The sequence below is a fragment of the Eubalaena glacialis genome, chromosome 14 (genome assembly GCF_028564815.1).
Source record: "Eubalaena glacialis isolate mEubGla1 chromosome 14, mEubGla1.1.hap2.+ XY, whole genome shotgun sequence".
In the NCBI taxonomy this organism is placed as follows: domain Eukaryota; kingdom Metazoa; phylum Chordata; class Mammalia; order Artiodactyla; family Balaenidae; genus Eubalaena; species Eubalaena glacialis.
Window position 1 is genome coordinate 84,725,620 of NC_083729.1, and position 25,739 is coordinate 84,751,358.

The following is a 25,739-nucleotide window of genomic DNA, read 5'->3' on the forward strand; positions in this document are numbered from 1 at the left end:
GCAAATGTCAAGCAGAGGTGTATGCTGGGAGCGCTGGGACACAGAGCTGGTGTGGATGCGTGCTTTGGAGGGAGCCTTGAAGGATGAGCAGAGGTTCGTTCTCTAGGTGGATAAGGTGGGAACTCCCAACCCAGCGAAGGGCACTTGGGCAGAGGGAACAGCGCGTGCAAACACTTGGTGTCGGGAACAGAGCTTGGGACATGGGGAGGACAGTCCTCCCAGTGTGACCGTATTGTCAGATTTGGCAGGGAGGGGTGGACGCCAAGCTACCACCATGCCCAGGAGCTGTCCTTACCCCAGGTCGACACCCAGGGAAACCACCTACATGCAGCCCTCTCCCTTCAAATGTGGCCTGGTAGAGCCTGCTGAGGCCAAGGCAGGGAGAGAAGGCAGTTGCAACAGAGCAAAATCTCACAGGCCAGCCCCATGCTGGGGACACTGAGGCACAGGTGGGCAGCTGAGGAGAGGCGGGGGGGCTGGACAACCATCTGTCCCCTTTCAGTGTTCCCAAGGTAGGCCAAGGTGGTGCCCCAGATGTGGAAAAGGAAGCCTCAGGGGCTGTGGGCTCTCAGGTGAGTTACAGTTGAGTGTGTATATGTGCATGTGTGCTTCTATGTGTGAGCTACAGGTTCCTCGATATGCAGGATGCATGTCAGGTACACAGGTGTACACGGGTTTGAACACATGCTCCTGGGTATGCAAGAGCAGAAAGGATGTACACTAGGTGTGGGGAGAATTTGAGCTCTTGGTTGGCAGAGTGGGAAGGAAGGAGGGCCTGGGGTATAGACAGGACCATTTAGACCTGAGTTCCCCTTGGGTTCTCCCTGCCAACAAACATTGTGGGATGTCGGGAAGGGATGGCAGCACCCCACGCTCCCCACCCCGTGGCAGTTTCATCACCAAGAAGATGAAAGCAGAGGCCTGACCTTCAGGTATGGTGTGGGGAGAGGTGCAGGGAGAGCATGAAATTTCTAAGCGATCTTGAATTCTTAGAGCCAATGTTCCCCAGACAACCCCAAGCCTAGAAGCTTTTTTTTGGCTATGTTGGGACTTCGTTGCAGTGTGCGGGCTTCTCATTGCGGTGGTTTGTCTTGTTGCAGAGCATGGGCTCTAGGCGCACGGGCTTCAGTAGTTGCGGCACGTGGGCTCAGCAGTTGTGGCACGTGGGCTGTGGAGTGCAGGCTCAGTAGTTGTGGCGCATGGGCTTAGTTGCTCCACAGCATGTGGGATCATCCCGGACCAGGGACCGAACCCGTGTCCCCTGCATTGGCAGGCAGATCTTAACCACTGAGCCATCAGGGAAGTCTAGAAGCTTTCACTGTGATATCAGCAAAGTCCCATGAGTTCGTTTGGGGAGCAGGAATTAGAGCAGCAACACCCCCCCCAACCCAAGCCTAGGCTTCCAGCACTGAAGGGGTTAATGGGGCCCACTCAGGTTGGAGAGAAATCATTTACCTTGAGCACAATTTCTCCCAGCATTCTGGCATCCTGGCCAAACCCTAAGACCCCAACTGGGGACCTCAGGACCTTGAAGCTGCTACCTGCAAACATAGAAAACCTGATCAGATGGGGAGTCTCAGGGCCCAGCCCAGGTCACTAAGGCCAGGGCTTGGGGTGCACACAGGGCAGCGCTGTGCAGGGGAGCCAGCAGTGTGACCAGGGCTCGGTCCCCTGGTGTAGGGAAGATGCCTGCTGTGCTAAGAGATCGTTGGGTTTGGGGGGGCGGGATTTAAGTATTTACTTCTTTCTTCCACAGGCTCAGAAGTATGTAGAATCTGCTTGGTCGGAGGCTATTTTCACATAACACCACCGACACAACAGAAGGTGTTTGTTGTTGTTTATTTCTAACCCTCACAGTAATCTTGCAAGGTAGGTCTTGCTAAACCCATTTTACACGTGGGAAAATTGAGGACTAGAGATGGTGAGTCACTCACCCAAGGTCACCTGAAAGTGAGGGCGCCAGGATTGGGGAGCAGTCAGCTTGACCCCAGAGCCTCGGAGGCTCCTGTTCCAGTGGACTGGCTGAGCGGGAGTGCAGCCTCCTGGGAAGTCGTGAACCTCTCCACGCCTCCCTCTGTCCTTCGGTGAAAAGGGAATTTCAAAAATGCCCAATTCGTTGCAAGAGTGAACGTGTGTAAGGAGCTTAAAGCTGGGTCTGGCCTGCCTCAAGCGTTCAGCTGTAAGCTTGAGTTACTCTCTACTGCTTTGGGGACTGGTGTGAGAAGCCAGTGGGAAGACTCTGGGGCCCAGTAGCCTTATCTGCCAAGGGTCCAGGTTAGGGTCACCGAGGGGGAGATGATACCTGTGTCGGGCTCATGGCCAGGCCCCAGTTCATGTTGTTGGCCCTAGAGTGGGGCTTAGGGGGCAAGCTCTAGAGGCAGCTTTTTTTTTTTTTTTTTTGGCCACACCGCGCAGCATACTGGATTTTAGCTCCCCGACCAGGAATGGAACTTGCGCCCCCTGCAGTGGAAGAGTGGTGTCTTTTTTTTTTTTTTTTTTAATATTTATTTATTTATTTGGCTGCACCGGGTCTTAGTGGCGGCATGCGGGATCTTTAGCTGTAGCATGCAGGATCTTAGTTCCCTGACCAGGGATGGAACCCATGCCCCCTGCAGTGGAAGCACAGAGTCTTAAACGCTGGACTGTAGAGGCAGCTTCTTGATCAGCTCGCCCTACCCAAATTCATCACAATCCTGACCTCGGGATGCCAAAAACCTTGATGACTCCTGCAGTCTAGGGCAAAATTGGCACCTCCGTGAGGTTCGTTTCACCCCCTCCAAGTGTCCCCAGAGCTTTGCTCCTGCAGCTATCGAGAACTCTGGAATCCGGGAGAAAGGGGGGACACTGAAGACAAGGGAACCCCAGCCCCGTCTGGCCTAGGCCCCTGGCCCTCATTCACCTCGCAGGACCGCCCCCACAAGGGCACCGGTTCTCCTGAGAGGAGGCAGCCCCAAACCTTCCTCGAAGCCCTTAACAATGAGGTAAACTGAGGCCTGGCGGGCCGCTCCCCCGCCACCCCCTAGCTGGCTGCCAGGCCGAGCCCAGGGCCCAGCTGTCAGGGCGCTGGCGTCCAGCCTCCGCCCCGGGCAGGGCCGAGCGGCGGAGGCGCGCCAGCCGCGCCCCCTCCTGGCTGCGCTCCCGCCCCGGGCCCCTGGAGCCTGCCTCTCCCCCTCTGATGTAAGCTGATATTTTAATTCTCTTACAAGCAATGGTGTTTAGAGAAATGACTTAACCGGATTACTCATCGTCTATAATGACTTGGCCTGGCTTCGAGGCTATTCCTAGACGTGACGCTTGAGGCTTTGATTCTTTCTTTTCTTTTGCTACTTTTTTTTTTTTTAATACCAAGAAATGACAGCCTTGTGCTCGCACGGCCCCGCCCCTACACTCCCATCGCACGGCATCCTGGGAGACGTAGTTCTCTCCGGCCCGGGCGCGGGCCCCTCCCCCCGCCCCGCCCCCGCCTCGGAGTCCTGGGAACCTGCGGGTGGTAAGAAACCCTGCGGTAGGAACCCCGGTTGTGCCGTCTTTGGACAAGTTACTTAAGCGCTGCATGCCTCGGTTTACTCATCTGTCAAATGGGAGACAGTCATACGACAGGGATGAAAGGTTAGCAGAGATCTTATTTTAAGTAAAAGCTCTATACAGACCCCACGTTTTTTTAAAAAAACAAAAAAACAACCTTATCCAGTGCATTTGTACTGACCTCCAGTCTAGACTTACTGTTCTGTGTCACAAAGAACCAGGCTTTGGTTATCCAGGTCTCCAGGGCTTAAGAGGGAGCTGGTCTACAGCTGGCCTTTCCTTACTTCTTACTCTGCGCAGATGAGTCTACGATCTCATCCAACACTTACTCTCTGCTCCTCGGTGTCCTCAACTGTAATATGGGCATAAATATAGTGCCCACTTCATAGGGCTGGGGTGACACTAAATGAAATAATCCGTGTAAGATGCTTGGTGCAGTGGCTGATAAACACTGGTCAAAGGTACCGTCATCCCTCCCAGCACTAGGCTGTGGCTGAGGAACTGTTTGAAGAAGGAATGGCTGATTCTTGGCACCTGTGAGGTTGGCAAGAGCTATAGCTTTTGCTCCACGAGATCGGAGCTTTGTTCTGGTCGTGGCTATGTCCCCAGTGCCTAGCCCTAGCCCAGTGCTGGCACATAGCTGCGCCACAAATGTCAGATAAATGAATAAATGAAGAATTACTGGGACTTTCCCTGGTGGTCCAGTGGTTAGGGGCGCAGGTTCAATCCCCGGTCCAGGAAATAAGATCCCACATAACCCGCCGCGCTGCCAAAAAAAAAAAAAAAAAAGCATTACCCCTGCTTTGCTGATGAGGAACCAGAGGCTCTGAGAGGTCAAGTGACTTGCAGAAGGTCACACAGCAGCTGGGCTGTCTGAGTGGAGATGAAAACCCACATTTTCTCTCCTTGTCACCCTCCCTTCTCCCCCTCCCCCCAACACACATGGGAATTCGACTTTCACCCTTCAGGCTCTAGAAGCATAAGAATCTCGGGTTTCTACCCAGCTGGGACCCAGGCCCAGCCCAACAAAGGATGTTGTTCCAGATTGGGCTGGAGGGCAGGGCTGGGTGGGGAGGGGGTTGGGGGGAAGGGGCAGCAGCCAGGTGCGGATGTGCTCCCAGAGTGGACAAAGCTGGGGAAGCTAGTGTTCTCGTGCCCCCGGGGGGCAAAGTGACCAAAGCTCTCAGATCCCCCTCCCAGCGCCACCTCCCCACTCCCTCACCCCCGGCAGTTCCCCAAAGGCCGAAAGCTATTCTCGGCTTTTTCTAAAAGAGGCATTTGAAGCCATGAGCCAATTTTTTCCATTCCTGAGCTTGGGTATCGTCTATTTCGGGCGTTTGTTGTTTTCCATGAGTTGCGAATGCCACTATGAAGCCGGCCTTTCCTGGACAGCAAGCACGAGGGAGCGAGGCAGGAGCCAGGCGGGGCCGGCGGTTAAAAATACTTCCCGCTTCATTTCTCCTTTGAAAACAAAGCCCTGGGGGCCTTTTGCAACTGCCGAGCCTGGGAACGGAGCTTCCCAGAGCAGAAAACTGGCTGTGTGTTATTTCCTGAGTGTGCTGGATGGGTTTGTGGGTCCCAGAAGCAACAACACGGACTTGCTGTGTGACCTTGGACAACTCGCTTAACATCTCTGGGCCTGCTGGCCTCCTCTCCAAAATGAGGAAAGAAGATCTTGAATGGTCCCTCCAGCTCTGAGAGCTCTGGGATGAGGACCACCCCCCCAGGACCAGGTTTTCTTCCTAGAACTGGGCCAGCAAGGGGTTCTTGGATTTGGAGGCAGGAGGTAGGAGAAAGCAGCTTTTAGCTCAATCTCCTGGACTACTTTGTGAGCTCTGGAGCCTTGTAAATGTTCTAAGGGGGTCCAGAATGTCCTCAGAGGATTCCCATAATTGCAAAAAGACCAAGCACCACAAAGAGGGGATTTAAATATAGACCCTGGTAGATCCATACCAAGTCACCCAGCCTAACAGCCAGGCGAGAGGAACAGATCTGTGTTCTGACAAAGAGGGATCTCCAAGATACATTGTTGGGCAAAAAAGCAAGTTGCAGAATGGAACAATTAGAATTGTATCACTTTTTAAAAAAACACCCATAAAACAAAGTTACATATTTTTCTACACCACGTATTTATGAAAATACATAGGGAAAGTTCTGGAAGCTTTTACCCAATCTGATAATAGAGTCCTTATCTCTGGGTCAGGGAGGGAACTGAGTTTGGAGTGGTGTCAGAGAGGACCGACTTATTTGTAATGTCTTTATGGGAGGAATGCATTCATTAGTGGTGCTTTTTTAAAAAAATTAATTTATTTGAGACTTAGAGAGACACCAAGACATTGAGGGCCTAGGCTACTTCTCTCAGCCCATCGTGGGCTGGGAGCTGATGGTTGGTAGATGCAGGAGGAGGGTGTCTGTGGGCTCGAGGTGGAGGTGTGTGAGATAGTGGCTTGACCAATGGATGTATTTATGCTTTTAGGGAAGCAAATGGAGATGTCATTCCTGTGCAAGATTTATTGGCTGTTGTAAATTATTTTCTATTGCAAACAGCTGCCGCAGGTGGCAATTAAATTTAGATCATATTGTTCCCAGGTTGGCACAGGCAGGTGTGGACTTGCTGAAGCTTTGCACAGCAGCCACTGCCTGTAAGAGTGTGCTGGGCTGCCCGGATGGCAGAATAACTCTATCCCGTGTGGGATGAGCTGCTGCTTTGTCAGGCAGTGAGTCTATCCAATCTGGGAGGGTGGGGTTGGCCTAGATTGGGATGGTGAGGGCAGCGTCCTGGTCTCCATCCTGAACCTTGGGCAAACAATCCTTATAGAATGGACGAGGGAATACCCTGGTGGTCCAGTGGTTGGGACTCCGAGCTTTCACTGCCAAGGGCACAAGTTCGATCCCCGGTTGGGGAATTAAGGTCCCGCGAGCCGTGCAGCATGGCCCCCCCCGCAAAAAAAAAAGAATGGACAAAGCTACCTGATGGCATTCCACGTAGCATCTGCCACCACGGCCTCAGCTCTCCTGGAGAGAGCTTGTAAACTGGGAAGTGGGGTGCACTATTATAATCACCATTATAACAATTGTTCTAGGCTGTTACTATTGTTGATGATGTGTCTGTTACCAAATCTACAAGCACTGGCTTTTACAAACCAACCCATTATGGGGTAGACAAGGGAGCCCACAGTGTTGTTCACTCTGGGCTGAGCCTGGAGAGTTCTTCCATCTCAGAGCCAAAGGGTAAGGGACAGGGTTTCAGGGTCACCAACCTACAACCCTGGTCCATTTGTTTAGGGTGATGGCTGGGCAGTAATAGATGCAAACCTGGTTGGTGGGTGCCTGGGTACAAGGGCTCCTTAACCATCTGTATTTCCAATCTGCGCCTTGCTCCTGGATTCCAGGCCTCAGTGCCAGCTACCACTGGACATCTTGCTGACCCACCATGTCCTCACCAGCACTCAAATCTTCCCCCTTATGCTTTCTCCTCCTCAGGCCGTGGTCCCTGATTCAGTTAACAGCACTGCCAAGAGATGCTGAGGGAAACGCTTGAAGGGGCCTGTACTGGAGCTCTGATGCCTGGATTTAGCTCAGGCCCCACCACTTACCAGCGATTTACTTGAGCTGATTAATCCTCCAGAGCCTCAGTTTTTTTTGTTTTTTGTTTGTTTTTTGGCCGCAAGCCTTGTGGGATCTTAGTTCCCCGACCAGGGATGGAACCCATGCCCCCTGCATTGGAAGCGTGGAGTCCTAACCACTGGACTGCCAGGGAATTCCCGAGAGCCTCAGTTTTATCCTATAAAATTAGGAAATGCATAGAGCTGTTTGTATTAAAACTAATCAATAAAATTGTGGGTGCCTACTCTTGTGTTAGGAGCAGGGTTTAAGTCCTAGCTACCCACATGCTGAGACCTTAGGCTCTTTCTTCAAATTGAGGTAAAATACATATTACATAAAATTTACCATTTTAACTATTTTTAAGTGTACAGTTCAGGGACATTAAGTACATTCATATTGTTGTGCAACCATCACCACCATCCATCTCCCAAACTTTTTCATCTTGCAAAACTGAAACTCTGTATTTATTAAACACTAACTCCCTATTCCCCCTGCCCCCCAGCCCCCGGCAACCACCATTCTACTATTTGGCTCCATGAATTTGACTCTAAGTACTATAAGTGGAATCATACAGTATTTATTATTTGTGTCTGGTCTATTCAAGGTTCATTCATGTTGTAGCAGATGTCAGAATTTCCTTCCTTTTTCAGGTTGAGTGATATTCCGTTGTATGTACAAACCGCAGTTCACCCATTTATCCATCAATGGACTCTGGGTTGCTTCCACCTTTTGGCTATTGTGAGTGATGCTTCCAGACCTTGAGCTCTCAAACCCAAGCCTCGGTTTCCTCTTCTGTGACGTCAGTATGGCTGAGTTACTTCTCCCTCCAGCAGAAGCCCTGCTGCAGCTGGCTCAGCATCTCCTCGGGCCCCCACTCCACCCGAAGCCTCACCCCTCCAAGCAGGGGTCATGCCCCCTCTTTCGACTGCTCACTTTGTAGCGGTCCTCTCTGTCGTTGAGATATATGTGGACACTGGCCGTCCACATATATCAGGTTTCCTGTCCCAGGCATTTCTGGGACCCCACAGAGCTTTGGCCAAAGACTTGCTACTTTGGGTGGGGTCCTTGTTTAGCTAACACCAACCATCTCTACTTATATGCTGGGCTGGGAGGGAGATGGACAATGCCTTCCACCGAGTTCAAGTCAAAGTCAGAAGGGCTTTGCTCACCCCACCCAGACGCCCAGTGCCCTGCTGAGGAGCAAGGAGGATTTTTCCAAGGCTCGAGTTTTGCCTCCAGAGGCACAAGGCAGCAGTGACTCCCGGGTGTCCTGCCTCAGTCCCTCCAGGTCTCTGAGCCTGGGGAGGGGAAGAGCACACTACAACCCCCAGAGTTCCCCGGCCTCAGGGGGCGGTCCCTGCCCCTCGCGGAAGAATCGGACCCGCCAACCGGAGCCCAGAGCGGAGCCGGGATGGGCCGGGCCGGGCGGGGCGAGGCGGGGCTGCGGGGAGGCGGCTGGCAAGCTGCGCGGCGGGTCAGTCGCGCGGAGAGCGCGGGGTCGGGAGGCAGGAGCGTGCGGAAGGTCTCGGGCTGGAGCTGCGGGACCTCGCCGGGCCATGGGTAAGTGGGTCTGTGGACCGGCCCGGGATGGGGCTGGCGGCCCCGTGGGAGGGCGAGGTTGCGACGCCAGGTCTCCCCTGGCGCTCGTAGCCGTCGGTGCTGCCTTGGGGGGCTAGCGGGGCCGGGGATGGACTCGAGGGCGAGGACGCGGGGACTTAGCCTGGACCGGGGCGCCCGCTCCCCCCGCCCGGAGCGGGAGGGTGAGGCCCGGTGTCGGCGCGCGCTCTTCGAAAAAAAGAAAGACAAAAAGTTTTGGCGGCCAGGGGCTTCCCGGGCGTTTATCTCGAAACTCTTTTCGTCGTCTTTTGACTGAAATTTACCAAGTCCTGTACGGTTCTGTCATCCCACTTCCTGCTGTGGTTTTCAATCTCGAGCTGGTCTCAGCTAATTTGTTGTGACAGCTGTCCGCAGCAGTTCTCTGCCTGCAGCCCCCCCCCCGGTCCCCCACCCCCTCTCCCCGTCACATCCCGGTGGTTCTCAGAACCCGCCGGCGCCGCCGAGAAAGGGGCACCGGGGTCCGCTGGGCGCGCGGGACGCTTTCCATTGCGGCCGCCGTTTCCTGAAAGTGACTCTGCGCGGGCTTTGAAGAACTTGCTCAATGCATTTTGAAGAATCAACTGTTCCTCTTTCAGCCGAGGGGCGTGCTGATCCTTCGGCACTTACCGGCTGCTCGCCCCCTACCCTTTCTCTTTTTCTTTTTTCTTCCCTTTTTTCTTTTCTTCTCTGGTCTCTCCTCTTCTTGTCTCCTGTCCACCCTCCTCTACACACCCCGCCCCCACCCCCACGCTCCCCCCGGCAGGGAAGAAGTAGCTTCCCTTTTTGCTCTGCTCATCTTTCTCTTGTCTCTTTTTTCTCTCCTCGGGTCTCCAGGAGGGACAGGGTGGCGGCCCCGGGAGTGATGGGGGCGGTGGGGTGGGGGAGAGAAGAGGAGTGGCGGTGCGCGGGCTGCGAGCGTGCGAGAAGTGTTTGGCTTAGCGCTCAGTCCGAGCCTGGGACCACGACACGGCTGCCTCGTCTCGGTCCCTGAGCAGGGTGTTCAGGGGGCGCGGCCAGGCCGGGCTCCCGTCCTCCAGCCCCGCGGACGCTGGGATAAGGATGGGAGTCGCCGGCTGCCGGACCCCCGAAGGCTCAGGGTGCGGGTCCGGCGGCACTTCGCTGGCCAGACCCAGGGTCCCTTTGTTTGCGGGGTCGTCAGCTATCGAGGAGGGGTCCGCGGGGCCGAGGAGAGGATAACAGGTGCTTCTTGTCCCCTCCCGAGCACCAGTGTTGGGGGCTTGGGGTCTCTGCGCCCACAGGCCGTGTTAGGGCAGAGGAGGGATGGGAGATGACAGCTAGTGGGTTGGGCCACGGGAGTGGAGTTCCAGAGTCCGTACAAGCCCCGGGGACCCGTCTGGGGCCTCGAACTTGGAACGGCAGAGGCAGAAAAGACCTCAGGGAATCAGCCCCTTCTTCTTTGAGTTACAGTCTGGGAAACTGAGGCTTACAGACCAGCCCTGGTCTGGCAGTGAGGACGAATCAGGCCTCTAAGACCCCGCCCCGCTCTCCCTTTGCAGTGGTTTCTGGAGACTGGCCTGGGATGGCCCACCCTCCCTCTGGGACCTTGCGGTACCGACTTGGAGAGCCATCCTTGGCGGAGGGTGTGGGGTGCTCTAGGAGTGGAGCGGAAAAGCTGAGAGGCAAACGAGTGCCCCAGGCAGAGGTCAGGCAGCTGACACAGCTCCGTCCTGGCTGTGCCTCTACTGTTGGCCAGTGTTTTGGACAAGCTGCTGCCAAGCCTGGTTCCCCCATAGGTGGAATAGGTGCAGGAAATGTAGTCTGTGGGGACACAGGAAACGGTCCATAGATGGAGCCGTTACTGTTATTGTCAAATATCACCCAGACTTGGAGGGGAGGGACAGTGGGGATTCAGCCCCATCCTGGAAAAGGGTCTTTTAGGATATCCCAGAGCTGGCTAAAGAGTGGCCAAATTCCAGCAGGCCTTGGGAGTTGGCAGTGTCGTATTTGGTGCCCCCATGCCCCCATTCTTCTACACTCAAGGCTGTCATCTTGGCCCCAGATGTTCCTAGACCCTGACCCCCCCTCTTCCCCCAGCTGAGACCCAGAGGCAGGGCTGGGTCGGAGCTGCACCCTGTGCCCTCTGGGCTTCCATGTCCAGGTCGTCCATCTGTCCTTAGCGCTGGCTGGAGCACAGCCCTTGGCAAGTCCCCCTTCCCCAAACCACGCTGGAGCGAGCTCCACACGGAGACTGCCAGGCAGCGGGCTCCTGGGCCACAGAGTGGACTGGCCGCTTCAAAGGCTGTCTTTGTTTCAGCTCCAGCTCAAGCTAAGAGAAACTTAAGCCAACGGCCTTAGGCGAGGAGGTGTGGCTACGTCTGCTGGGTGTTACTGAGGCTGCTGTTACCATTATTGTCGTAATTGACGCGGTGCTCCCAGTGGGTGACTTTTCATGAAAGGAAGTGTCGCTTCCTTTCCATCACACCAAGGGTGAATGAGGCGGGGGAGGGGGCGGGGGGGGGGGAGGAGAGAAAGAGAGAGAGAAAGAGAGAGAGAGGCAGGCCTTGAACTAGTCACAGCCAGGCGGCTCTCAGCATCAGCACTATCTGAGGTCAGGTAGCTCATGCTGCATCCGTGAGGCTCAGTGGGGCTTGTGTTTTTGGAGCACCTGCTCTCTGCCGGGCAGGACTCCAGGCGCTGAGATACACCGGGGAGTGAGCAGGACAGGCAGACCTCAGATCTCACTGAGGGATGTGCGCACACATGTGCACACAGTCAACTGTGGTTTGTAGGGGGAGCCTCGTTTCTCGCTTTGTTCTGCTTAGAACGTTGGGCCCATGGGGTCTAACACACCCACCTTATAGACAGATAAACTAAGGTACAGAAACACCTGTGTGGAGTCAGAGCCCCCTCCCCATCCCTCCTCCTGCCCCACTCTCATCTGCTTTCAGTTCATCTGGCAGGGCAGCAGATTAACGGGAATGCTGTGGTGGGAGACTGCAGATCCCCCAGGGAGGGTGGGCAAATGGGTACCCTCTGAGCACAGAGAAGGAACTTGGGGTCTCCCTGCTCCCATTAAAAAACTCTAGATCTCAGGGTTCAGTGTCTTGGGACAGGCAGACTGCACTGGTTCCAAATCCCAGCTTTGCCACTAGTAAGCTGTGTGACTTCAGGCAAGTTACTGACCCTCTCAGAGCCTCAGGTCTTGTATCGTTAAAGGGGGGGAAATAATACCCACTGGGTGCTGGGAAGATGCAGTGAGCTAGTGTACAGAATTGCCTAGTCCAGGGCCTAGCAGAGACTGATTTCAGTTGGTGGAGTACATAGTGTGGAAAGAGAGGGAGAGAGGGGCCTGAGAACAGGTGGGCTTCACTTCGGGAATCTCCTCTTTTGCAGCCAGCGACTGAAAGTAACCTCTTCACTGCTGCGGTTTTAGGATCTAGGGTTAAGCTTGACTTCCACAGAGCCATGGAGCTGAACAGAGACAGATTCCTAACACAGGAGGGGCCTGAGCCATCCCACTGCCCAGCACCTGCCACGCCCCCTCGCTGCCGGTGAGGGGCTGGGTCACAGGGGCCCCTGAGATGAGGAAATGGCAGGGGGCTGTGAGCCTAGTCCTGCTGTCATTGTCAGGGCTCCTCTCACACTATTGTCTAGCTGCACAAAACTCGGGGAATAAGCTCAACAGGGATGCACAGGGCCCGTGAGCAGGAACCTCTGAGCACTGCAGAGGGAGACCTGAATCTGCGGAGACACATGGTCCTGCAGAGGAAGATGCACTATCAGAAAGGTGTTATTATTTTTCAAAGTAATTTCTAAATGTAAATGCAATTCAGTCAAAACCTCAGTGGTTTTTCTTCTTTTCTTTTCTTCCTCCCTCCCTTCCTCCCTCCCTTCCTTCCTTCCTTTCTATGTGACAGAATTATCCTAAACTTCAGAAGGAATTTTCTAAGAGGAGTAATGATGGGGGACTTATGCTCTGAATAGTAAGTTGTGTTACAAGGCTACAGAAATTAAAACTGTACATGGGTCCAGCATTCCACAGTGAATCAAGCAGAACAGAAAGTCCAAAACCAGCCCCCAAAGTGTTCCTTAACAAGCCTGTAGATTGTGGGAAAAGTAGCATTTCAAATTATTGGGGGAGGAGATCACTCAGTCAATACTGGGACCGCCCACCCATGGGGAAATATGGTTAAATCCCTATCTCGTACCTTATAAATTTATTTTTGGCTGTGTTGGGTCTTCGTTTCTGCACGCAGGCTTTCTCTAGTTGCAGCGAATGGGGGCTACTCTTCATTGCGGTGCGCGGGCTTCTCATGGCGGTGGCTTCTCTTGTTGCGGAGCACGGACTCTAGGCGCGTGGGCTTCAGTAGTTGCAGCACGCAGGCTCAGTAGTTGTGGCTCACGGGCTTAGTTGCTCCGCGGCATGTGGGATCTTCCCGGACCAGGGCTCGAACCCTTGTCCCCTGCATTGGCAGGTGGATTCTTAACCACTGCGCCACCAGGGAAGTCCCTCATACCTTACAGATTCCAGACAGATGAAAGTAAACAGATAAATAATAACCATTATTGTTATTGCTTCCTGGATGGAAAAGGGGATGTCTGAAGGGCATGCCTTTGGAGAGCAGAGGTTTTCTTTTTGTAACTGAATCCACCTCCATTACAACAGGGCATCTGAGGCTTTGTGCTCAGATGGGATCTATATACCCATAAGCTCGGGGCAAGACAGGAACTCAGTGGCTCATGGCAGCAGCGGTTACTCAGCGGCAGGTGGGTTTCTCCTGCCTCTGCGGCTGGATGTGGCTGGGAGACTGGGATGGCCTGTCTGTAAGCCCCTTCCCTTCCCTGCAGAGCCAGGAAAGGGGCCCAGCTCCGCTGTCTCTGGCCCTACATTTGCGAGGTGTGAGAGCTGGGAGTCAGGAGGCACCTACAGCAGGGGGTTTCAAACTTATTTCTCGTAGCAGAACTCTTTTTCCAAATGAAGATTTACCCGGAACCCTGATCTACCAACGATTGGGGAAGAGAAGGACAGGACAGCCAGGGACAGGACAGGCTGGGGAAGGAGGGCGAAGACTCTCTCCCCGCCCTCCCTCATCCAGGGCTGCGAGGGTGTGGGCCCAGAAGGCCCTGCCAGGATGAGTGAGCACACCAGTCCTGGGTGGGAGAGAATGGGGGCCGGCTTCACTCTGGGACTCAGCCGCACACAGAGATAGAGTGTTTCCCTTTGTGGCTCTAGGGAAGCTATAATCCCTTTCCCGTCTGGAGTTAAACAGCTCAGATTGGCGACCTCCTTTCCAGGTAACCCAAGTGCCCGACTCCAGGAGATTTTCCCAGGAGAGAATGGCCCAGGCAGAGCTCACCAACTCTGGAACTGAGCAGGAGGGACTAGGGCCACTCTGGCCTGGTGGCTCTCAACGTGTCTGCCCTCTCAGCTCCCCTGGGGAGCTTTAAACTCTGATGCCCCTTGCAGGACCTTAAATCAAACTCAGGTGGGGGTGGGGTGGGAGACAGGCATCATGTCTTTTAAATGCTCCCCGGGTGATTCCAGTGGGCCCTGGTCCCACCACCTTATTTCTCTGAGGCCCGAGGACAGTGACTTTGACTTGTAGCAAATTTGCGAGAGGGCTTCAGTGAGAAGCCCCATCACAGGAACACGACGGAGAGACTCCTTCGGAGCTGAGCATTTTCCCTTCAGGCAAGAAGGGAGAGAGGATGTGAAAGCAGAGCAGAGAAGGCAGGAAGGGAAAGGAGAAAAGCAGGAGGATGCAGGCGTACCCGTGACCTGGAAGGCTTCGGGATTCACGGATAGTTAGCAAAGGACTCCAGCGTCCTTCTCTCCCCATTTCACAGAAGGGGAGACTGAGGCACAGAGTCGCCCAAGGACCTGGTTGGAAAGGCATCAGTCTGAGGGGGGGCAGTCGTTAGCACCCACTTATTTCTGGAGATTGACCGTGTCTCCAGTGGTCAGGAGCCAGCCTGCAAGGAGGGCCCAGGCCCAACTCATGCTTGACAAGTGTTAGGCTCGGTTTCTCTTCCAGGTTTATTTGGACTCTCCACCAAGGCTTCGCAATGTTGGTGATACAGCAGCCGCAGTGGTGGCGAGGCCAGGCCCCTGGACTGGTGGTCAGACAGACCTTGTTTTGAATCTGGTCCCCCAGGGCGGCAAGCAACTTAACCTCTCTGGCTTCAGTCTCCCCAGCCTCCCTTAAAATGGGATTCCTCTGGGACTCAATGAGAGAACATACATGAAAGGGCCAGGGACACAGAGCCAAGAACCTGCACAGCGCCCTTGTGAACAGCTACCCAAGGGGACACTGTCCAGCGGCCGGAGGTTCTGCAGCTCATGCTTCTGGGTACTGCTGACCTTGTGGGTCACGCTGGCGCGGGTTTCTTGTTCTTAAGGAGATTCTTTTTCTGTCTGGGTTGGAGGGGGAATCTTGCAGGTTCCCAGCAGTAAGGATTTCTTGAATTGGAGCGAACCAGGACAGTTCTTGCAAGATTGACAAAAAGGAGAAAGGAAAGAAAAAAAAAAAAAGAAAAGGTGGTCAGAAGACATGGGCCCCCGGTCTCACACCTGCTGCCAGCCAGAGCAGCTCCCAGTGGCTGTGCTTTGGCAGCGGCAGGGGTGCTGTGTCTTTGCAGCCATCAGCTCTCAGGACGCCCTTAGTAAAACCAAGCCCCTGGCTCCTCCCTCCCCTGTCAGGTTGTTGTGAGACTCACTTATTCTCGCTTACCTGCCACCTACTTTGTGGGTTGCTGGGCGGCCTCACGAAGCTCTTAGGAGGCTAGACGAGCCATGGGCATCTCATTCTGGAAGGCCCATCGGGATGGTGTGAGGATGGCTAGAGGATGACTAGAGAGAAGTGCTGTGCTTGGCTGGGGGCTGGGAAGGGCCACCCCGAGGAAGTGACTTGTCAGGTGAGACCTGAAGGGTCACCAGGAACCGTGCAGGTGAGGGGAGCGTGTGGCCGAATTAGGGGCAGTGAGGACTCTGCTGATGCTCACGCAAAGGCTGGGTGCTTCACAAATAGGAACTTACTCTCTTCTTGATTATTCCTGGAGGGTTTATGGTCCAAGCAGCCCCCCGTGGTGCTTTGGGGGTCCACAAACATGGAAGCTTCCACAGCTTTCCCAAACTTTCTGCCTGAATGTGGGGCGGGTTTTGGAGACGTGATTTCCCCGAGCACCACGGCCCCAGCCCCGGTCTCCTCTCACTTGACCCCAAAGTGATTTAGGGTTTCCTTCAAATTTGTGGGCAGAGGGCTGGAATGGAGGAAGGAAAAGTGGCAGGTGTGGCGTGGGCGGGGCCTGGTGGGGCTGAGAGGGGAGGAGGGCAGAGTTGGGGGAGCCCTGTGTGCGTTTAGAGGGCTGCCTGCAGCAGCCGGGACCGTGTGCAGAGGACACACAGCAGAGGATGGCGGCGAGGACTCACCCCCACCTGGCCCTCCTGCCGCCCGCTCCTCCCTGCCAGCATCTCACGTTCTCTCCCTCCTCCCCGCTTCTCTCCCTCTTCCTCTCCTTCCAGCACCTCCTGTCAAAGGCAAAAGGAAACAGTCAGAGGACGGTGACCCCCTAGACCCACCTGTGTCTCCTCAACCCAGTGCTGAGCAGAACAGGAGCCAGAGCCCCGTCCAGCTGGAGGTGAGTCGGACAACCCCCCCTGGGGCCCTCTTCCCTGCCCCGCCCTCACCCCCACCCCACCTATGTGCAGCCTCCCAGGTGAATGTGGAGACTCCCTGGAGATGTGTTCCCTACCCCTCATCCTGCAGAGAGCCTGGAGAGGGGCCCAGCCCCGCTGTCCTGGGCCCTGCACTGGGTGCTGGGCGCTGGGCAGACAGGAAGGCTCACCCGTCACCCCTGGCTAGGGTTTCAGGCTTGGTTTCTATAGCAGAACCTTTTTATCAAATGAGGATTACCTGGAACCCTGATCTATGAAACAGATAAAAGCACTATTCTACGATGTAAAACTACATTTACATCCTTCCATCCATCCAAATTTATAACATGGACCTTAAAGTCGCCTCGTGAGATCAGCGCAGCTGTGCTGACCAGCATGGTCGGAGTGGTCAGCCTCCACTCCTCACCGTCGCGCTTCTCAGCCATTCGCTTCGGTGGCACAGGCTGGAGTAGAAATCCTGATTCATGTCGAAAAGTAGCTGCAAGTGGGAACAGGTTTTAACAGATTGCCTGGAGTTCAGAGAAGAGGAATAGAAGAGCACATTCATTTGAAGAGCTGTGGTCAGAGCGCCTTCATTCTGAGGCTCCAGAAAACAGCTGCCTTGGGCTCCAGTGTGTTCCAATTTCGTGTGTTAACGTATGAGCTGGCTTGTTTATTACCAGAGGTCTTTGATTAGTCAAAATCACAGACATGGTACTTGAATAGAGTATTTTTGGAGCACGTGGCTCTCTGCACGGTTCTAGGCCCTGGTGTTTTCTGTCCCTCTCGTGCTTGGGGCCTCCCCTGCCAGGACCTCAGCCCCAGCCTAACAGTAGCCCCCTGCCCTGAGCTACCAGCCACATGAACAGCATCGGCAGAAATTCCCCGTGAGAGCAGAAACCAAAAGACCTGTGCATCTGACAGAAGTGCCAGTTGGAGCCCAGGACAGGGTCTCCCCTCCCTGAGTTAAGCACGTGGACGGGTGGGTCACAGAGTCAGGCCTGGCGGCGTGGCACCACAGAGCCAGGGAGCACCAGACACTTTTGTTCCTTCAACCTGGACCACAGGGGTCACTGGGAGCCCTGGGGACACTGCGCCTACCGCCAGGAACTCACAGTCTGGTAGAGGAGCTGAGATGCAGATGTGACAAATACAGAGCAAGTTGAAGAAGTGGTCAGAAGCTTGGAGAAGGTGCAGGGCTGCTCCCAGGGCCTCTGTGGACCCTGACCTGGGGTTCTGGGCACTAATAGCTGACACCTGTGCCTTTCTGACCCCAGGAACAACCAGTGCAGCCCAGAGCTGGGTCTGGGGGTCTGCTCCCTCCTGTGGGAGCCTGGGGCTGGGGGCCACGCATCTCTTTCCTCCCCAGCAGCCAGTGGTTCCGCCTGTCCCAGCCTCCCACCAGCTGAGGGCTCATCCTACTGCCTCGTGTTCTTTCCCCAGGACTCCCCCGAGGCAGGCGGGGAGCGGGAGGAGGAGCAGGCCTTCCTGGTCAGCCTCTACAAGTTCATGAAGGAGCGACACACGCCCATCGAGAGGGTGCCCCATCTCGGCTTCAAGCAGAGTGCGTCCCTGGGGTGCAGGCAGGGAGGGGGGGCGCCCGGCAGGGGACCCCCACCCAGGCAGGGCATTGGGGAGCACCTCCGTTCTGGGTGACCCTGGACGCTGCCAGCCCACGGGGGTTGCACACAGAAAGGGTGCCCCCCTCCAGGCACAGGGCTGGCAGTGGGTGGGGCTGGATTTCCATCCTCACAGGCCACTGGGCCCCCAGTGCACGGGGCATGGCCTGCCTAGCCATCCCAGTGGCCCTGTCTGGGTATGTGCTGGTCCTGTGCCTGCCTGATAGGGCCAGGGGGACAGGCTGCTGGCTACCCCCTCCTCCCGCCGTGACTGAGAGTGGCCCTGCCCTCTCTTTTCTCCAGTTAACCTGTGGAAGATCTACAAGGCCGTGGAGAAGCTGGGGGCCTATGAGCTGGTAAGGACAGCACCTCTGAGGCCTCACCCTGCTGCATCTCCTGGCACGTCCCAGCAGCACCCCCGGGGAAGCTGGGGAAGAGAGTGAGCCCAACAGAGCTGCCCTCACCCCTAGACAGGAGGACGAGGCAGCGTCTCAAACCCTGCTCTTTCCCCAGCTCCCCTGTGTGCTATGGGGAGAAGGAGGGACCCGCCTTGCACGCTGCTACTTTGCTGCTCAAAGCAAGATTTCCTCTCTTTCCCATCTGTTCTGTCCTCGTGCTTGGAAAGCTGCTTGGGCCAGCACTCGGGCGGCCCCTGGGCGGGAGACCTGGCTGGCGGCCAGGGGAGCCCCCTCCAACCTCTCTGCCCCACTGCTGGAGAAGCAGCTGCAAAACTGCATCCAAGTGGGGACCCCGAGGTGTGAGGACCCCACGGCCAGGGGGTGCCCGCCGGCCATGCCCTCACGTGGCATCCTTGCAGGTGACTGGCCGCCGCCTCTGGAAGAACGTGTATGACGAGCTGGGGGGCAGCCCGGGCAGCACCAGCGCAGCCACGTGCACGCGCCGCCACTACGAGAGGTACGGCCAGGCCCCCGGGTCACAGGACCTGGGCCTTCACCCCCCAGGGTTGGACCAGCAGGGCCCTGAGGGGGGAGAGCAGACTGCAGGCCGCCTGGACGAGACGAGGGAGAGCGCGGGCCCCCGTGGGGTGTCTGTGTACTTGCCGGGCAGGGGTGTTCGCGGTCCGGGGCTGGAGGAGGCCGGGTGGGCCTGGAGCGGTGGGAGCCTGCTGCCAGCCTGGCCTCCTGGTCAGCGTGCCCGGTTCCTCCTCAGGTTGGTCCTCCCATACGTGCGGCACCTGAAGGGAGAGGATGACAAGCCCCTGCCCCCCTCCAAGCCCAGGAAGCAGTACAAGATGGCCAAGGAGCCTCGGGGGGATGACGGGGCCACTGAGAGGCCAAAGAAAGCCAAGGAGGAGAAGCGGGTGGACCAGGTGAGCTCTGAGCCCGGCTGGGGCCACCAGCTGACCCTGGCCTCCTCGTGCCCTGCCCCTCACAGCGCCCCCTACCTGTCCTCACCTTGGCCGCAGGGCTCCCTGCCTAGAACACCCAGAACCTCCTCTGAGGGCGGCACTGGTGGGTGCGATGGGTGGGGTCTGAACTCCAGTCTGCACCCCGTTCACCAGTCCCTGTGTCCTGACCCCAGGCTGTGTCTATTCAGAGGACGGGACACCTTTTGAAAATTCTGCACAAAGGTGCTGGAAGGGCTAGCAGAGGCTCCTGGGTGCCCCCTTGGGACCTTGCTGTCACTAAGTCCCCAGGTCAGGGTGCATGGCTCACACCCAGCCCTGAGGCCTGGCCTTTTCTCTCTTTCTAGATGATGCCAGGAAAGACCAAAACAGATGCCCCTGACCTGGCAAGGCTTCCTAGCCAGGAGCCCTCCAGGGACGGCATGGAACAGCGAGGCCCAGCCCCTGGGCCCTCTCTGCCCTTTGTGGGTGCCAGCGGCTGCCCTGAGGCCTACAGGCAGCTTCTGTCCAGCTTCTACTGCAAAGGGACACATGGTATCATGTCACCACTGGCCAAAAAGAAGCTTCTGGCCCAGGTGAGCAAGGCGGAGGCCTTGCAGTGCCAGGAGGAGGGCTGTCGCCACGGGGCAGGTGGGGAGTCCCAGGCACCCCCAGCTATTCGGCCCCTGGAGAATCCCCGGAGCCCAGGAGGGCCGGCCGAGAACTCCAGGCACCGGCTGACGCCTCTGGAGGGAACACAGGGCCCTGGTGGCAGCCTCAAGGAGGAGGCTCAGGTGGGCCCTCGCCCGTCGGCCCCCATCTTCACTGGCTGCTTCCACGCCTACCCCACCGAGGTGCTGAAGCCTATCAGCCAGCACCCCCGGGACTTCTTCCCCAGTCTTAAAGATGGGGTGTTATTAGGGCCTCCTAGCAAAGAGGAGGGGCTGCCAGCCAAAGAGCCCCAGCTGGTGTGGGGCGGGGATGCCGACCACCCCTCTGCATTCCACAAGGGCGGCTCCAGAAGGGGCGGCCTCTACCCCAAACCCAAAGCCTGCTGGGTGTCCCCCATGACCAAGGTCCCTGCCGAGAGCCCTGTGCCCCTGACCACCTTTCCAAGCAGCCCAGGCCTGGGCAACAAGCGCAGCCTGGAGGAAGAGGGCTTGGTCCATGGCGGCAAAAAACTGCGGGCAGTGTCTCCCTTTCTTAAGGAGGTGGATGCCAAGGAGTGCGGGACCAAGTCTGTGGGGCCCGACTTGGCCGTCTCCTGCCTGCTGGGCCCGGCCCTGGGGCCCACCCTTCCAGAGGCCTACAGGGGCACCATGCTGCGCTGCCCACTGAACTTCGCTGGCACCCTGGACCCCTTAAAGGGCCAGGCCACACTCCCTTTCAGCCCCCTGGTCATCCCGGCCTTCCCAGCCCACCTCCTGGCCACTGCAGCACCCTCACCCATGGCCGCTGGCCTGATGCACTTCCCCCCTGCATCCTTCGACAGTGCCCTGCGCCACAGACTTTGCCCAGCCTCGTCTGCGTGGCACGTGCCACCTGCCACAACCTATGCAGTGCCCCACTTCTCCTTCCACCTCAACACCAAGCTGTAGGCCTGAGCCTGCAACACTGTGCACAGGGTCTGACTCAGCCTGGGATGGGTAGGCACTGCCAAGGGGCTCTGGGCTGGAGCCCACTCCTCAGGAGAACTCGGCTGTGCCTGACGCAGGGATGCGCCCTTGGCTTGGGAGCCTGGCCCAAAGAGAAGCAGTGAGAAGAGTGGGTTTATCTCTCAAGGAGGCAGCCTGAGCCCAGGGGCTGGGGGCCCAGTGGTTGCAAGGCCTTGGGAGAAGATGTTAAGGCTGATGGCTCCCAGCTGGGGCCCCAGAGCAGAGGCCAGGGGCGGGGTGAGGGGTCGAGGGCCTGGTTAGCAGCGTGAGGCATCCAGGCTGCCTACGGAAAAGCCAATAAAACACCTGTGAATCCACGCAGCCCTGAGGTATGTGTGGCGTGGACCTTTGCAAGGGCAAGGTGGGGGCATCCTTGCGGGTGGCGCCTCCCACAGGGTGACACAGGGGAGCCAAGGAGAGGGACCTGCCCAGCACCTGCTCGGGCCTGGGATGCCATCACCCCAATGAAGAGTGGGACCCAGAGCCAAACCCAGCCTCCCGCTCATACCTCAGCAGGCTGTGCCCTTCGTCCTGTGCCTTCAATCCGCTTGGCTAGTTGCGCCTCAGGACAGCTGCCCTTTACCTACCTCATGGTACAGGTGGGGGCCTGAGGCTCCGAGAGGGCTGGGGACTTGCCCAGGTTCCCCAGCAGGTAAGTGGGGGAGCAGAGCTGTGCACTCGGGTGTGACTCCAGTGCTCTGAGCTAAGCCACAGGGCCTGGCTGGCGGGATGCCCTGCAGCACCCTTGGGGGCTGAGGGTGTGAGCAGGAAGCGCTGGTCCGCCCTGGTGGTGGATGCAGACCTGCCGGGCTGCTGCTGAATCTTCCCGGTGAGCCCCCCGCTGTACCCCCAGTTGCCTGCCACACAAGGGGGTGGGGCACAGGAGGTTCCTACTGGGGGCACCTGGAGGGAAAGAGAGGGGTGAAGGGGCCGCAATCTTGGCCTGGGGCATCTGCCTTTTTTCAGATGTGGTTGCTCCAGGGGCTCAAACCCTGCAGCCTAACGCCTTCCTTCCTACAGGCTCTGCCTGGGGAGCAGTGTGCCCCCGCCTGTCTCAGTGGGAGGGGTGCCCCTGTCAGAGGCACTGCTTCCCTCCCCTCCTCAGGCTGCCTGTTCTCGGGAGCCAGGCACAGCTGCCTGCCGAGCTTCATACAGGTTCCTGGAAGGGCAGTGCCACTATTGGCCTCAGGGTCCTGACTTCTGGCATCAGATTTATCAGCTGGCTATGGGGTAGCTGGCAGGTGGTCACCGCTGTTGTGAACACTCAGGCTCTGCAGGGACATCTCTGGATTCCCCTCCTTTCTTTGGGGAGAAGCCAGGCGCCAGCCCAAGTAGCCCGAGCTCCCAGCTCCCGCAGGCACCCACGTGCTCCCATCCCTCTGAGCCTCTGGAGTCTCCGTGGTTGACGAGGAGCAGGGAGAGGACCGAATTCTCTGGCCACACTCCCTGCAAGTGCCCTGGGTGCTGGGCTACAGGTCTTCGGGGTCAGACCCCCTGGGTAGGGGCATCTGCTGTGTGGGGGGCACTGCCTGATATGGGGCAGGGTTGCTGGGGTCCCCTTCATCTGCAAAGCCACAGTGGCCTCACCCCGGCACAGAGGGGCTGGTGGCCTGGCAGCAAAACTTGAGCTTGGGTGGCTCAGAGCCATGATGGTGGCGCCCTCTGGAGGCTGCTCTGGGAAATACTCCTTCCCATGTGAGTATCTTCATGCTGAGCTGGTCCCCTGTGGGGACGCTGTGGCTCTGCTTGGGCATCAGCAAACACCAGGGCTGAAAGTGGACGTGCTTCCTGGAAAACCTCTGTGCCCTGTGCCCTGCAGCTCCGGTGTGCTAGCTTTCCATGATTTTTCTCACTCCTCTCAATTCCCGGGGATGGCACCATCCCTATTTACAAATGAAGCAGCATCTCTGAGAGGTCGCGCAGCCTCAGATGCCAGGCTGGGCTGAGTGGAGTGCCTGGCTCGCTGGAAGGGCATCCTGTACATGCTTCCTGGCACTGCCGCCCTAGGCGGACAGGTGCACCCCAGGTCATCGTGGTTTTTATACTCTTTCCTTTGCATCACCTGCCCTGTCCCAACAGTCCCTGACTCTTCCCTGGGGACCCACAGGCCAGCACCTGCCTTTGAGGCATAAACCGTGTTTCAGGGTCTTTTTAGGACCCCTTCCAAACCATCTGTGGTGTCTGAGCTGTCGGCGGTGGTGAGCGGAGGTGACTCTGAAAGGGATGTCCCCACAGTCCCAGCCCTTTTCTCAGGGACAGTCTAAGTAGAGGCCGTTTGACAAACACTGTCTATTTCCAGTGGGTGCCAGGCGCTGTTTTAGGTGTTGGATGGACACCCCAGTGGAGAGAACCTTCAAGTTTCTGCCCTCGTGGAGCTGACGCCCTATGGGGGAGGCAGTAAATTAAAAAATGAATAAAATACAGAGTGTCAGGAGAAGTGTTGGGGAGAAAAATAGGGCTGGGAGTGGGTTGTGCAGTTTTGTTATGGCAAACGTAACTTTGCCAAAGTGTACAATTCAGCGGCACTGAGTACATTCACAACGGTGAGCGACCATCACCACTGTCCATTTCCAGGGTGTGGCGTTTTAAACACAGTGGCCAGAGAGGTAGAAGGTGGCATCTGAGCAATGGCTGGAGGAGGAGACAGAGGCTTCTGGGAGCTTCTGGGGGCAGAGCAGCAGGGACGGGGAGGATCAAGGCCCCCAGGGCAGGAGCAGGCACGTGTCTGAGGATCTGGAAGGCTACGAGGCTGGAGCAGTGTGAGCCCGGGGAGCAGTGGCGGGGGAGGTGAGGATGGCAGGGAGTGGGGGATCCAGGACACAGGTCCCTGTGGGCTCAGAGGACCATGGGCACCAGAGGAGGTGAGCTGGGAACATAAGGGGGCGGCTGAAATCACTTCGGTTATTGGGTGAGTTCGTGGGACTGAGTGGTGTGAGGGTGGGAGAGAAATCACTGAAGGAGAGGAGGTTGGGACCAGAGAAGTTGAGATGTGGGAGCCTTGAAATCAGCTTTCACTGCAGGGGGTGCGGAACTAAGACCCCACATGCCTCGCAGCCAAAAAAAAAAAAATTTAATTAAAAAAAAATTAAAAAAACAAAAAATCAGCGCAAGTAGGACAGCAGCAGTTTGGGGCGAGGACTGCTGTCTGCAAGCACTGGGGCGGACACAAGGGTCTGTGGGCGACTGCAGCACGGACACGGGGTGGGTGTCCTATTCTGGTGTGACCTTCAAAGCGGGGAGCCAGGGGGTCTGAAGCAGGGGGTGGCTCAGGCCACTGCGGGTAGGGTAGCGTAGGAGGGGCTGCAGGGGAGCGGGCTCAGGGTGGGCACAGCCGTGGGCTGGCAGGGGGAGGGAGGTACTAGAAGGGCCGGCTGGGAAGACCCCACAGGGAAGTGAGAGATTTCCATTTAGGCTCAAGACCAGAGGCTGCAGATGGTGGCCTGAAGATGTGTTTAGTTGGACCCATGTAATTTTAAAAAATGTTTTTGTAACTAGTTGCCATCATTTAAAAATCGGGAGATTTCACATAAAAATTTGGGTATTGGGCTTCTCTTTAAAAATCAGAATTTCCGGACACATGGAGGTCACTGCCTGAAGCTCAGTGGTGGCTGCTGTCCTTTGGTCAGGGTATACCTGCCCATCCACTACAGCCCTGCTTGTCGCCAAGCCCGAGGGACCCAGCCTGGGTTGGCCACCCGGTCTCCCGAGGACACGGGCGTTTCCACATTTGAGCTGGAGCCCTGCAGCCGCTCAGACGCTAGGCGGCGGCTTTCGCTCTGTTGTCGTAAGATCAGCCAGGCCTGCTTCCTAAGCAAGTAACTCCAAGAATGTCCTGCTGGAAAACTCAACAGGGCTTCCAGACAGGAGGGCAGGGCAGAATTGGGTCACTGCAGAGTCACCTGTGCAGTGTCCCCTGGTTTCCAGGCTGCAGGGGCAGGCGGTGATGGGTGGACGGGACAAGGGCACAGGTACCCCCTGCCCGGCTCCTCAGGTATCAAAAGCCTTTGCCCCACTCTGGGCCATGTCAAGTGGAGCCACTGCCCAGCTGTGTTTGTGAGGCCGCCCAGCAGGGAAGGGGCCACTGGAGGGAGAGCAGGAAGGGGCTCCCAGGCAGGGAGGGGCTGCCTCCCTGCCTCCACCCCTTCCACGACCGACTGACTGACGATCCTGACTGTCGGGTTCTTGGCTTGGTGTTTGGCATTCCTACCACCTTCCTGGCCTGGTCACCCCTCCCTTGAGGGAGCAGGGGATGGTGAGGAGAGCTCAAGGAGGTGGAAGGCAGATCCCCAGCCCTGAGACCCACTCCCCCACGGGTTCAGGAAGGATGCTCAGGCCCTTTACTTGCAAACAACAGGAATGAACTCCCACCCAAGCAGGAAAGAGCTTGCGCGGCTCACAGGACTGCAGGGAGAGCTGACCAACCAGGTTGTGCGGGCACTGACCCTGTGCCCCTCTCCAGGGCACTGCCCTGAGCTGGCTCCCACTGGCTCCTCTCTTCCCAACCCTGCACTCAACGACATCACGCTGGCAGCCTGAACTAGGCCAAAGTGAGAGGATTCGCATCCTCCCCAAGCTGGCGCTCCAGCATTTCCCAGCACACCACTGCCATCTGGCTCAGCTCTGCTGCCTTCTCCCCCGGGGGGGGTCTCAGGGTAAGGACAGATTTTTCAGGAGAGAGAGTCTGATCTCAGGTCCTGTGCTTACCTGGGTTACCTCACAGGAAGTGTGTCTGCCAGGTAGACCAAAACAGTAGCTGCCACGCTGGTGACACCAGACGA

At 57.0% G+C, this 25,739-nt stretch overlaps 1 protein-coding gene across 2 annotated transcripts; it reads left to right on the plus strand.

Moving 5' to 3' along the window:
• Positions 1 to 8,611: 8,611 nt before the first annotated feature.
• ARID5A (AT-rich interaction domain 5A) lies at positions 8,612 to 21,275 on the plus strand. Of its 2 annotated transcripts, XM_061210642.1 has the most exons (7): positions 8,612 to 8,691; positions 16,211 to 16,326; positions 17,786 to 17,906; positions 18,265 to 18,317; positions 18,779 to 18,876; positions 19,132 to 19,291; positions 19,675 to 21,275. In XM_061210642.1, exons 1-7 carry the CDS (start codon positions 8,688 to 8,690, stop codon positions 20,902 to 20,904), a joined length of 1,782 nt encoding a protein of 593 aa, XP_061066625.1. In that variant the 5' UTR covers positions 8,612 to 8,687; the 3' UTR covers positions 20,905 to 21,275. The 2 variants fall into 2 exon arrangements, with proteins under 2 accessions (XP_061066625.1, XP_061066626.1); XM_061210643.1 differs by lacking the exons at positions 8,612 to 8,691; positions 17,786 to 17,906 and having other exon boundaries at positions 16,296 to 16,326.
• The last annotated feature ends 4,464 nt before the right edge of the window (positions 21,276 to 25,739 follow it).

What these genes read in the sequence shown, in the direction of transcription:
- ARID5A (XM_061210642.1), top strand. An exon ending in AGAGCCCCGTCCAGCTGGAG is followed by an intron (nt 16,327 to 17,785) that starts GTGAGTCGGACA and finishes TTCTTTCCCCAG; the next exon opens with GACTCCCCCGAGGCAGGCGG. An exon ending in CCATCTCGGCTTCAAGCAGA is followed by an intron (nt 17,907 to 18,264) that starts GTGCGTCCCTGG and finishes TCTTTTCTCCAG; the next exon opens with TTAACCTGTGGAAGATCTAC.